The sequence below is a fragment of the Pyrus communis genome, chromosome 15 (assembly GCF_963583255.1).
Source record: "Pyrus communis chromosome 15, drPyrComm1.1, whole genome shotgun sequence".
Taxonomy (NCBI): domain Eukaryota; kingdom Viridiplantae; phylum Streptophyta; class Magnoliopsida; order Rosales; family Rosaceae; genus Pyrus; species Pyrus communis.
The window spans coordinates 11,098,215-11,111,244 of NC_084817.1; the positions used below are offsets into that span (position 1 = coordinate 11,098,215).

At 33.8% G+C, this 13,030-nt stretch overlaps 1 protein-coding gene across 1 annotated transcript; it reads right to left on the reverse strand.

Moving 5' to 3' along the window:
* Positions 1–5,694: 5,694 nt before the first annotated feature.
* LOC137718697 (ethylene-responsive transcription factor SHINE 2-like) lies at positions 5,695–7,085 on the reverse strand. The gene is made up of 2 exons (XM_068458244.1): positions 6,870–7,085; positions 5,695–6,657 (listed from the first exon to the last, which is right to left on the reverse strand). The coding sequence occupies exons 1-2, from the start codon at positions 6,947–6,949 to the stop codon at positions 6,081–6,083; spliced, it is 657 nt and encodes a 218-aa protein (XP_068314345.1). The 5' UTR covers positions 6,950–7,085; the 3' UTR covers positions 5,695–6,080.
* Between the last annotated feature and the right edge of the window lie 5,945 nt (positions 7,086–13,030).

Here is a 13,030-nt window from a genome sequence, read left to right on the forward strand (position 1 = left end):
TGTCAAAGATTGCCCCAGATACATAATTGTGGCAACTGATCCAGAAGTTGTCATGCACAACATGGGTCTACACAGTTCGCCAAAGGCAGACACGGCCGAACAAGAAGGCAACACATTTGAAGAGACGAAAGGGATGCCTGAAGAAGTGTCGGAGACCTAACCGACTCGTCAGTCTCTCAGGCCTTAAGATAAAAAGGCATTAAAGAAAAAAGGTAGTTCTTCCAAAAATGACTACACTAAATCTATGGACGAACTTGCTCGCCAAGGTGAACTGAACATGGTGTGGGAAGCGGCTAGAGATGAGGAAAAAGCTGTTGCTATGGCAGCAATATTAGCAGCTACAGAGAGATGTGATGCAGCGGCTGATAGACAAAGAGAAATGCTTAATCGAGAAAACGAGATGATTATAGAAGCACTTAATCGAGAAAACGAGATGCTTAGAGAAGAAAGGATAGCTCAATCAGATCGTGACACTATGAACAAGCCTCTAGTAAAATTGTCTCCGAATTCAAAATATTTTTGGACATCGGAAAAAAGAGACGTGGTGAGAATGAGGTGTGCAAGAGATGCGGAAACAAGTCGAGAGGGTTCTAGCTACACAGATCCTAGCAACGAAGATCCTAGCACCACATATACTAGCTCCACAAACTTTGTATAATTTTGTATTTATTTGTAATACTTTATTTAGCTTCGTCTTAATTTTTAGTACTTTATGTAATTTCGTCTTTATTTTTAGTACTTTATATAATTTATTATTTATTTTTATTAATAGATGTAATTTCTTATTTATTTTTAGTACTTTATGTAATTTCTTATTTATTGGTAGTACTTTATGTAATTTCTTATTTATTATTAGTACTTTGTGTAATTTCTTATTTATTATTAGTACTTTATGTAATCTCTTATTTATTTTTAAAACTTTATGTAATTTCAAATTTATTTTTTGTACTTTATTTAAACACATCAAATAAGATTACATAAACTCACCAAATAGTACGTTCGGATAATGACATATGCCGTAACGAGATTGGTTAAAAATCCTATTCGAAATTAAAACTATTTATTTATTTATTATTTTATAAAAAAATTTAATAATATATTAAATGGGCTGGGTGCCAGCGTATTTTGTAGGGGTGGAGATCGTTTATGTCAGCGCATTTTTTAGGGATAAAAATGCATTTGCTCTATTACTGTTCATTGAAGTCTATCACTATTCATTGAGTGGATTATATAAGCAAGATGCTGGTGTATTTTTTTACAGGTGAACTTGCTTTAAGAGCCGTCTCTTGTGGCATCTGAGATCCTTGAGAGTTGTCCACTCTCTCCGTCGTCAAACATCACGGCAACAAGGCCATTCTGCCAATTTTATTAGCTCGAGTTTTAATCTCGTCTTAGATTTCTCCTTTAAATATGACTTATTTAAAGGTTTCAGTTTTCTCTTTTGTTTGATGGATTTTCAATATTGTTCTCCTTCAGTACTCAAATAAAGGACTTCACTTCGCTTTCTGACATTTCTGTCATTTGCCAGAAACTGATTAATATCTCATAATTTAATTATATTCAAAATAAAGGATTTCTTTCAAGCCAAACAACTCAAATTTAGCTGTCTTTCCTGTAATTATCATGCTAATCCATCACAGTATTCTGACAGAGTATTCACAATATTCTGACAGAATTTTACTCTCCATTCAATGTAAATAAAATAGGAGCAATGTTTCTTGAATTTTGGTGCAATTGGAACTTTGGTCCTTGATATTAAAATTCATGAGGCTTGATCTTTGAACTTGTTATAAAGTGGAGTAATAATCCTTTCGAGTAACATCGTTATAAGTTTTATCCAAAACAAAGAGTTTCTAGGGGCGAAATGGATGAAAATTTTAACAACGTTAGAGAAAATGACCATTGCTCCACATCATAATAAGTTCAGGATTGAATACTCAAATATTTTTAGTTTAGGGATCAAAACTCTGATTGGGATAAAGTCAGAGATTATTGCTTCAATTATCTCTTCGATTTGTACTAAAAAAAATGGATTAATACAGAGGTACATTATTTCCATTTCAAAACTTGACAGGGATCTACAACAACAATGATGTGTGTGGGGTTGGAATTTTGCGACAATCAAATCTCACTCGTACGCGTGTCCGCGACTGACGCTAGCAAAATTTAAGCTAAACTTCATCCGCATCAACTTTGCATTTGATAATCACATGCACTGAAAGTACTTCATAAATTTGATGACAGCCAAAATACATATAGATAAAAAGCTTAGTCACTGCTTGATGTATGGAGCATTGATGACCATTGATCACCCCCACCTACCAAGGGCAGTCCCTTCAGGACTAGGTCATGTTCGTGTAAATTTGTAATCGTCCGGACGGTTGGGGTGGGGAGCTATTCATGTGGTCTTAATTCTTTCTAATTCACACCACATGATTTGTTTTGTAGCTGCCTTGAAAAATCCACATCTACTTCTCTTCACCTCTTGAATTATTGGTAGTTAATTAAATTGAGAAAATTCACATTTTGATACTCACGGTAAGAGTTCGACTTTCATCTTTTTTTCAGTCTGAAAGAGTAGGAAATTATGGAACTTGGGTTTCTTTCCTTTCGTTTGAATTATGAAACTCCACTCTCTTATACATTCGTCATTCAGAACATCTTTTTGCACTGTGTTTGATTGAATAAATGGAATCACATTAGAAACCTAAGTTGATGCTGATTCCATTGATGTTGAAACAGAAGCATGATGGGCATGTCAAAACTGCTTAAACAGATATTATATTCAATATAATTAAGTATAATTAATATAACTCTTTTGTGTTTCTTAGACATGCAGCATGTAGACATTTTTTAAGGTAGAACGATAGCGGTTTTGTTAGAGCATTAAATAAATGATGAAACTTCAAAGAGGACATCCTTGATTAAATTTAAGGTGTTCTTAAATAAAAAAAAGACTCAAAAGCAAAAAATAAGACCAACTTGCCGATTCTTAAAGCCACCATATTGACGGATCTATGAAGTGTTGCAGCATGTAGATATTTCTTTGGGAGTCATAGTATCTTATGATATATTTATTTGTATGAAATATGAATGCAGGAACCATACTCCAACATCTCCAAAATATATATACTCGAATATCCTTTGTTCAACTTCATAGAGAAATATAATGTATGGTTTGTTTAGTTGAAATATATTAATATTAAAAAAATTTTAACACTGTTTTTTGTAGGTTGAATAACAAAAACTAAATATTAATATAAGAAAACTTTTAAATAGGGTAACTTTGGATGCGATCCCTATTTATCAACGTTTTTTGACTGAAACATTGTTGGTTTTTAATTTTTTATTGAAGTCCCTGAAATTAATGCAATAATGCATTTCTGTGTAGGTTATATAATTTTAAATTAAAATTTGATATTTGTAGTTACTTATATTAATGAGATTTTAAATAAAATTCAATATTTGTGGGATTAAAAATATTAAAAAATAAATTATACTTATATAAAAAAGTATAATTTATCATTAAGATAAATTATATTTAAATAAAACCCATGATGTGTCATTACTTATATTATTGACATTTTACATACAAGAAATTGCTAATTTTTAAACAGTACATTTTACATACAAAAAGTTGGTACCTTTCATGCAAAAAAGGTGGTACGTTTTATATAAAAAAAAAATGAGTATATTTCGTATAAAAAAATGTGTACATTTTATATAAAAAAAAAGACAATCGGTACATTTTAGATTAAAATAAATAAATAGGTCTTACATTAGAAAACAGATACATTTTACATAAAAAAGGGTACTTACAAAAAAAACAATTTGGTACATTTGACATATAACAAAGTGTTACATTTTTAAAGACAAATGGGTACATTATTCGTAAATTATTGGTGCAAATAAAAGGTTAAAAAAATGAGTACAAATAAAAGTTTGAAAAATATGTACACAAAAAGAAATTAATATATGTATACAAACTAAAACTGAAAAGAAAATTGGTATAATTTAAAAAAAGGGTTGCAAATTAAAATGGGTACAAAGTAAAAATAAAAATATATGACACAAAATTAAGCCATAATATATATATTAAATGTAGCGTTTCTAACATTAAATGAATATATTTGGAAATAAAATTTAATTATCTTGACGTGTAAAATATTTTATTATTAAAATAATTAATGACATTTATTAAAACCAAGAGACCTTAATAAAAAATTGAAAAATAATAAGGTTTCAATCAATGGAATTGAAAAAAAAAATAATAGGAACCTAATTTCTCTTTTTAAATATCTTATTTTTGGAAATTAAACGTCAACACTTTTACTTACCCTAATTCTGATCCATCGCTTTGGGAAAAAAAAAAAATTTTCTGATTCATCGCTCACACCACGACAATCAAGACGTAATGGCGAAAAAAAAAAAAACAATCATGTGTTATATACCAAAATTAGATTTAACCTATATATGGAAAATATCGGTTCATATGTGCCAAATTCATTGTACTCTGTTTTTCTACTTCTGCATTTGTCTGTAAGTACGACCTCTGTGTTCCTTCTTTCTTCAGTTTTGTGATAATGCAAGATTTTTTTATTTATGCGCATAGAATGTGATGAATAAGTAACATTTTCCTTTTAATAACAAAAGACAGCTTTTCTTGACATACAGAACCACGTTGATGCTTTGTTTATGATAATATACTTTAGATCATCTTTAAAGAAAATTTTAAATTTTAAACATAAAGTTTAAGTTTGATAGCTCATGTAACACTTTGATATCTTTTATAGTTTTGTTCTTCATCTGATATATCAAATTTAAACATTAAATAAAAATTCATACTTATTTTCTTTACATTGGTAATGAAAGAAAATGAATTAAAAAGTATAAAAATATTTAAACATTGCATTGGTAATAAAAAGAAATTAAAAGCAAGGCTTTAAACCAATTTAAAAACTTAATAAAAAGCATTTACTAATTAATTAAATTTTTTCTGAAGCTGTTGTCAAATTTAGCAAGAAGATGAGAGATATCATTCTATATCATGCCATATCAAATTTAATTTTTCAATTAAAAAACATTGATGCTGCTTTTTTTTACCACTATCACTTATTTGGATATTTTGACAACTTATTTAAGGGAAGAGATAGTATTGGCCCATCGGGGGATAACTTCGCCCCAATCGCTTTAGTAAAAGGAGGGTAGCGTGGGTGGTAGGTTTGATGACTGCGATGCCCTGGTGTGTAGGCTTGCTCACGTATTGGCCAAGCTACTTTTAGTTCCCCAAAGTTTGTAACTTCTTTTGAGTACTACTGTATATCGAGTAATATTATTCGTATCATGTTTTTATACAATATTTCTATACCATCTTAGGTAGCATCTGATGTGGACAGTTATATTATTTGAAAAATTTACAAAACCCAAAGAAAGGAAGGAAAAAGACTACTCGTATATCATAATTATCATTTAATTAACTAATTTTTCTTAATTATTAATTTATTAAAAATTTAATTAATTCAAATGATACGATTTTTCACATTAAATGCCAACAAAAACTATATAAAATATTATACAAAAACATTTTCGTTTTTATGAGAGAGAGAGAGAGAGAACCATATTTATTTTGAAGATTATAGTTATTAAGTAATAACAGTATAAATTAACCAAATCTGCAGAAAGAGGTGAGCTTAATTAATATTATCCGCATTTTTACATTTTCAAGACAAGTATTGCTACTACCAACCACACAGATTTGACAAATATCTGCTTAAAATCTCTCTACGATTCTTTTTCGACAATCACAAGACCACAGTGAGGAGGTGGCGTTTTATGATTTGATTAACTACTATACGCAACTGCAAATTGAGCACTCAGTCTTAACTGCTTCCCTACTTCAAGGACTAATAACACTAGGAATTCAAGCAGCTCAGCTGGTTGACTGGTTGGTTATACCTATCGAAAACTCTACGAAACTTCGGAGCATTTTTATATTCTGAAGTTTTTAAACGTTAGATCTTGTTCATTATTTTTTTTATCAAGAGTTTAACGGTTAAAAATTCCAGAGTATAGAATTCCCTTCAAATATTTTTTCCTTCTTGAACATTACCTGCGGGTGGAGGCATTGGATAATTCCAATTCAGCAACTCTTCTATCATCTGCACTGCAAGTTTATCCTCTTCATCCTGATCTGCCTCACTCAGTCCACCCTCAGTCAACCCCACCATTGACGATGAACTCGACGACGATGACAAGGACGACATCAATTCCTCTTGATGATCATCATTAGAACCCTGCTTCTTCTTTTTCCCAAGCTCAATCCTCATGACCCAATTGGAGCTCGCCCGCGATCCGGCCGGGCGCTTCTGCCAGACCCCGATGTGGGAATTGTCATTGTCGAGTCGAAGGCAAGTGAGGGAGGGCGATTGGTCTTTGCAGCATTTTCTGAGCTTGGCCCTGAGTAGCTCGGAAAGTGCTTTTGGAGACCATGGGGTGTCTTGGTCCGTGGGGGATTTCGTGTCTTGGTCGGAATTGTTGTTGTTCAATATCGGAAAATTGGTCTTGGCATTCTGTCCGTTCATCAAAATTGCTGCTTGGTCATATGCTCTTGCTGCTGCCTCTGCTGTCTCAAATGTCCCTAGCCACACCCTCCTCTTCCTAAATCATCAACAACATAAAAGGCAATAGAGAAAGTAAGACAGACTTCCATAACACGTAGCTCGTGCAGCGCAGTCAGTCTGATATGTTATGTTATTAAATTCTGCTTGTCAGACAATCTGATATGCTTTGCTACCAGACTATTACGACAACAATGAAATGGGGGTGGATGAAGTATTAAATGGAAGAATGTGAGAGTGTGGTGAACTTACAGTAATGGGTGGCGAATTTCTGACACCCAAGAGCCCCACTGTCGCTGCCTGACTCCTCTGAACTTCCTTGATTGTACCATGTTTTTTTAGAAGGAAAAAACCAGAGAGAGATAGAATTTGAGAGATGGAATTTTAGAGAGAGACGAGGGAAGAGTATAGGCATTTATAATAACAGTTGGTAGCTTGCCTGGTCCGAAAGTCTCTTGTAGTACACAGAGAGAGAGAGAGAGAGAGAGAGAGAGTGCAATAAATTATTCACCTGCACAGCCATTATAAACACCCTCAGGTTCTTGACAACTGGAACAAAAGAAAATGAGCATCATGTTATGATCCTTTCTCCCTCTCCCCACCAAAAAGAAATTGCATTTATTATTACTTACCAACAGAAAAAAAAAAAAAAAAAAAAATCTTCGTTTACTGTAATCAAATTAGGGTTTACTAATCAATGTTGGTGAAGCTGTTGTGAGAAATGCCATTGTTTCATGTTATTCTTCTTAGGTTTTGCTGTGATCTTGAATATAATCAAATTAGGGTTACTTAATCCAACGATAAATAATATTGAACTTTTTGGAAAATTCTTGCACATAACGAGTGTATGTAGTGTCCCTCTCACAGTAGGAGCATTATATTCACTTTCATGTGCAATGATCTTTTCGTTTATATATTGCATAATTTATGAAGATTTTTCTTATTCCTCGGATGCTTTGAAGGTTGGTTAGTTGATTTAGTAAGACTTTTGAGGATTGGTTACTTACTCTTGTACAAGACCAGGATTTCTATATAAATCATGCTAATAGAATAGTTTACTAATTCAATTCAAAACAGACCCAATTTTAGTACAATGTTCTATAGAATTCTCTATGCATGCAAAATCAGCGTATACAATGCCTTCTTTCTTACAAATGAGTGGGTCATTGTACACACACACACACACACACATACATATATATATATATATATGCGTTTTTTCATGTATACATGAGGCATACTAAAGACTTTGTTTCCTTTTGCTTTTTCCTCAGATGGGCATTAAGGTGTGTTTGGTTAGGGGTTGACTCAAAAGACTCTTGTGGATTGATTAGTTACTCTTCTAGGATCACAAAGGTCTCTAAATTATTGACCTTTGGGCGTCCAAATTTATTGTTTGGCGTTGAATTTTCGACCTAGCTATTATCAATATATCATGTAGCATGGCTTGAATTATTGATCACCTTTTCTATGTTTGGCTTACACTATCTTCCGGACCTATAATGCCAGTGAGTAAAATTGCAACAAAATAAATGAAAGGATGTTGTTGTGAAGTTAGCTCGTGATCTAAGAGTTGGAATAGGTTTATGGAAGTTTTAGACGTGTAACCAGTTTTTGGGCAACCTATCTAACCAAGGCAGCAAGCACCACCTCGAGAGGTAAGCAAGTGTTGAATGTAGGATTGATTGCCCTGGCTACCAGTCGGATCAAGGCAGAAACTTCATGCGTGTTTCTTGGTGCTGGGCAATGGGTCGTGATAGCCATATGATCCCTCAGATTCATGGTTTCCGGATTTTTGGGCTATTTTTTTCAGTCTTGTTTTCGGAGGGTTTCGGCTTTCTTAGAAGGATTCCTGTATTGTAACCTAAGACAGGACTTTAGGTATATTAATATGTATAGGACTTTAGGGTTTTATTCTTTGTACAAGAAATACAAGAGTGAAACACTTTAAGAAATCGTGAGACTTTGTGAGATACCAAGAACTAGGGTTTGGTTGGTTGTGAGCTATCCTATTCCATCGAAAACAATGTATTGTTAGCGCACTTGCGTTACAAGGGCAGCATCCTGGATATAACTACTTTTCCAATATCTTCTTTTAATCTCTTTTTATCGTTATGTTGGAGGAAATTGAGCCATGAACCTATCCTAATTCAACCACAATACATCATTCTCCTTTGCAATTGACTAACTCCCATTGAGTTTCTTTTTAATGTTTCCTCTTTCCTCAAAACATCAATATATTGAATTTGTCCCATTATAAATTGGCTGATACATTTACATCGACACTCAAGTGCTAAGTAATTAGTAATTTAAAATGACATTAACCACTAATATAGCAGGCTTAAAATAATGTGTTAAATTGGCATCTTCCACAATCAATTAATACATTGACTTGGTTTGTGCATAAAATTAAAGCACATAGGTCTACATAATCTTCACCAAATGACTAGGAAGTTTCACAATAGGCACCTTTGAAGCAAAGTTGGAACCTATTCTAGGTTGAATTTTATGCAGATATATACCTTCCTTCATATACAAACTCAATGAGATTCTCTTTCCCCTGCCTCTTGATATATATATATATATATATATATATTATTCCTTAAAAGTTTGTTAAATTTAATGTTGCTTTAACTCTCCTTGAAGCTATATGGTATTCTTTTACATATTTGTATATATATATATACATACATAAATATGCTTTATCTCCATTTTGTGCAGTCCAACAATTCTCAAAGGGTTTTAGTGAGAAGTTAAAAACGATGCCACGTTTCCTTCATGGGATGCTTTATGCAACGATAGATGAAGTTGATAGGCTGGATAATGGATGTGGGTTCAACTTATTGTTCAATGTACCTTTTTTTTTTTTTCAGCAAGATTGAATTGAAACCTTTTAATTTTGTGCATCATTTATTTGTGCTAGTTAAATTTGGCCGTCAATTCTTTTTGTTGATGTTGTTGTAATGCATATAAAGTGGTCATGCTTTTAGGGAAAAGAAAGTATAAACTGACCAAGGAAAATTGCGTCTTCTTTTCTACTTTTTTCGATTTTTTCCCTCAAAAATCATGTAAAAGGGGTAATTCCAAAAGTGATAACCTAATGAATAAATTATATGGTTGTAACTAATTTTGTTGTTGGTGGTATGATATAGTTGTAAAGTTGTAGAATGAAGTGGCACAATAAAACCCAAATGACTTTACAAAGCACTTCTTTAGAATTAGAACAATAGTATGCAAAATCTGATTACAAGGGCGATGGTGGCTCAATTGAGTCTTGTCTAATGATTCAAGTTTTGATTTGGAGTCTTCTTCTAATGAGAAATTCTTCAAATAAAAGTTATATGAGAAACATTTCAGTATTATTGACACACCTTGACCCGGAATGCTCACTTGGGCTCTGAATTAAGATGTGCTAACCGACACCAGAAAGGTGACGAAGCCATAAAGTGTAGTGATGTGGAAAATGTGAGTAAGTTTAAACCTAAAAGTGCCTAAGTATAAGAGTGCGCTAGTGAGCAGGAATGAACCATTTCACACAAATATGTCAGAGCATAAGTAAAGTGTAGTAAAGTAGAATGAGAATTATACCATCGAAGGTAACCACTTATACCAAGATTTGCCAAGAATCATCGTCGACACGAAAGCTCAGCTACTAAAACCTGAAAAGGCGAAAAACAAGGGTGAGTGGGCCTAAAAATAAAGTTTTATAAAAACCTTTTTGAAAACATTATAACCCCTCGCTGTAAAACAAGTATAGTTCCCAAAATATACATACTATGTACAGTATGAAAATACTTACCATAGTCTACAATAACTCAAGAATTCAATACGACACAAAATTCGTAAATAGCCATATAACTTCCAGTAATCACAATATCTCGCATAAAAAAAAAACATATCACATCAAGTGCTCATCGACATATGCTAACATACGAGTTCATGCAGAGGTATTCTGACATGAACAGGACTGGGTGTAGTAATGATTTCCGCTCTGGTACTACAATCATGTGAAGACTGGCGCTATGCGCATCACATACGAGTCCTAATTGCCTATAGCAATCTAGGACAGGACTGGCACGTACAATGAATCCAAAGTGAGTGTACAGTGCGATGTGAACATACATGTGAAAGACTAGCCTTGGCTCGGGCGAGTACTAACACCAGTGTAGCACACAATGAGCAGATAACGTAAATATGATCATGCCATAGTAAATAGATAAATTGATAATTCTAATCAATGCAATGCTATTCATAATCGTAAATACTATTAAAGCATCCATACTAATATGCATACATGTGCATCCCGTGGGACATAGTATAATTGCATGAGTTCCGTCAATACGATAATTTTATATACGTTACCCTAATCTAAGTGTAACGTAGAAAATTCTTTATCAAATATATAAATGGAAACTAACAAATATATATATATATAATATAAAAGAAAAGACCAACTCACAGATAATTGCGAAGTCGCAGCCGTTCGGACTAAAGAAGACGAAGTCTCCGATAGTAATCGCACCAAAACATAATATTGGGGCCGGTTAGTAAAACTCAACTAAAACACTAAATTTAGGAAAATGAAGTGCTGATTCAGAATCAGAGCGTCGAATTACACTAAGAGGTGTCCAGGGCAAATTTTGTAAAAAGTCAACGAAATAGTCAACGGTCAACCTCAAAAAGTCAACCAAGATACTCCAACGGTCAACTATGCTAAAACTTTGGAATTTCACTACATAGATATCAAAAATGGACTCGAGACGTCGAAATTATCCTAAGAGGGTTTCCGAAAAAAATTTGAAAAAGTCAACGTAAGGAATATTCCAAGAAATATTCCATCCACATTGGACTTGGGTCGGGCCAGATTCGAATCGGGTCGCGGATTTGGCTTTTTTTTTTTTTTCTGGGGTCGAGTTGACCCGTTGGGCTAGCGTGTTGGCTGGACCCAACGAAGGAGAAATCTGGAAATTTGGAAATTTAGCCGAGAAACTTCCCCGACTCCGTTTAGCTTCAAATCTCAATTAAAACTAGCAACCCAATATATAAAATTGAAGCCCAAGGAACAAGGGATCGAAATATACCATTGGGTTCCTCAGTCGTGGCCGGAGTTGTCCAAAAAAGGCTTGAAAGTTGTCGGATCTCCGCCGGAAATTAGGTGTCTTCCTCGCAACAGTTCTGTACCAAAACCCGCATCAAAACCCTTAAGAAAGCTAAAAACATATACTAAAACATGATCCAAGAATTTAAGTTTGTGAACTCGCCGGAAAACATGGCACGCATTCCCTGTTGCGTTTCTGTGCAGTGTGCACGGAGTCTAGAGAATGAGAAATCCGAGGGAGAGAATGCAATGCGTTGTTTTGTGGTTGAAGCTCGTCGAAACGACGATGATGATGGCTCGATTTCTAGGTTTTATCGATAGGAGAAAAGAGAGAGAACTAAGATAGATTTAGAGTTGAGAGAGATGAGAGGGTGGAAGAGTGTTCGAGAGAAAATGGAGCAATGTGAGGTTGTGATCTGGGTTGTGATGCTCGACGGAGTCAGCGAAAATGGCAGTGATGCTATGCTTCACAGAGGATGAGAGAAGTCCAAGAGAGAGAAAGCTCTTCGGGAGAGAAAGGGAGAAAGAGTTTTAAAATAATAAACTTAGTAAGAGGGAGTGAGGTGGCAACAAGAGTGTGGTCCAAGAGTTAAAAAAAATGAGAGTTTGAAAGAGAGAGGGACCGAAATTTCTAGAGAGAGAGGACACGGGATAGGGCAGGAGTGGGGTGTGGGCCCAGGTGGCTCACAAAACAAGTCACAAAATATCTCTAAACATGAAATTATGAAATCGCCCTTCATGTTCATAAATCTATAAAATCTCCATTGTAGCTCCAATTCGATTCTGCTTATGCCCACGTGTATTACACAAATACGCTAAAAGAACATTTCGTATGTCTCACTATGTGCTGGTCAACGAAAGTTAACAATCTCATCTCTAAGGCATTTTCGTTAAATCACTCTTTTAAAATTTATAAAATAGTAAAATTAGGGACAGGTTGTCACAATCTACCCACCTTAAAAAAAAATTCATTCCGAAATTTGAAATAAGTTGCTATACATAAAATACTCAAAGATAGATACAAAATACATAAAGAAGAAGTCAAGCTAGAACGGTTGCATAAAAGAGAATGTCATTCTATCGCGATCGAATTGTAATGATTCCTCTTTCATGCCTCCAAACTCAAACTTTCCTCCTCCTTCAATACAATACTAAAATATAAAATCCTTTATGAAACCATAAAGTCAAAAATAGATATATAGTAACATATAGTCAAAATACGTATATAATATAACGTAGAATTTAAAATAGTTGTATTGAAATCAAAACTGAACGTAGAAAAATTTCACCTACGCACTTGTAGCGTCACATACTC

Excerpts from the sequence above, each read along its gene's own strand:
- LOC137718697 (XM_068458244.1), bottom strand. The coding sequence starts at position 6,949 with ATGGTACAATCAAGGAAGTTCAGAGGAGTCAGGCAGCGACAGTGGGGC. Across the intron at positions 6,658-6,869 it reads GAAATTCGCCACCCATTACT|GAAGAGGAGGGTGTGGCTAG; the intron begins GTAAGTTCACCA and ends TTGATGATTTAG.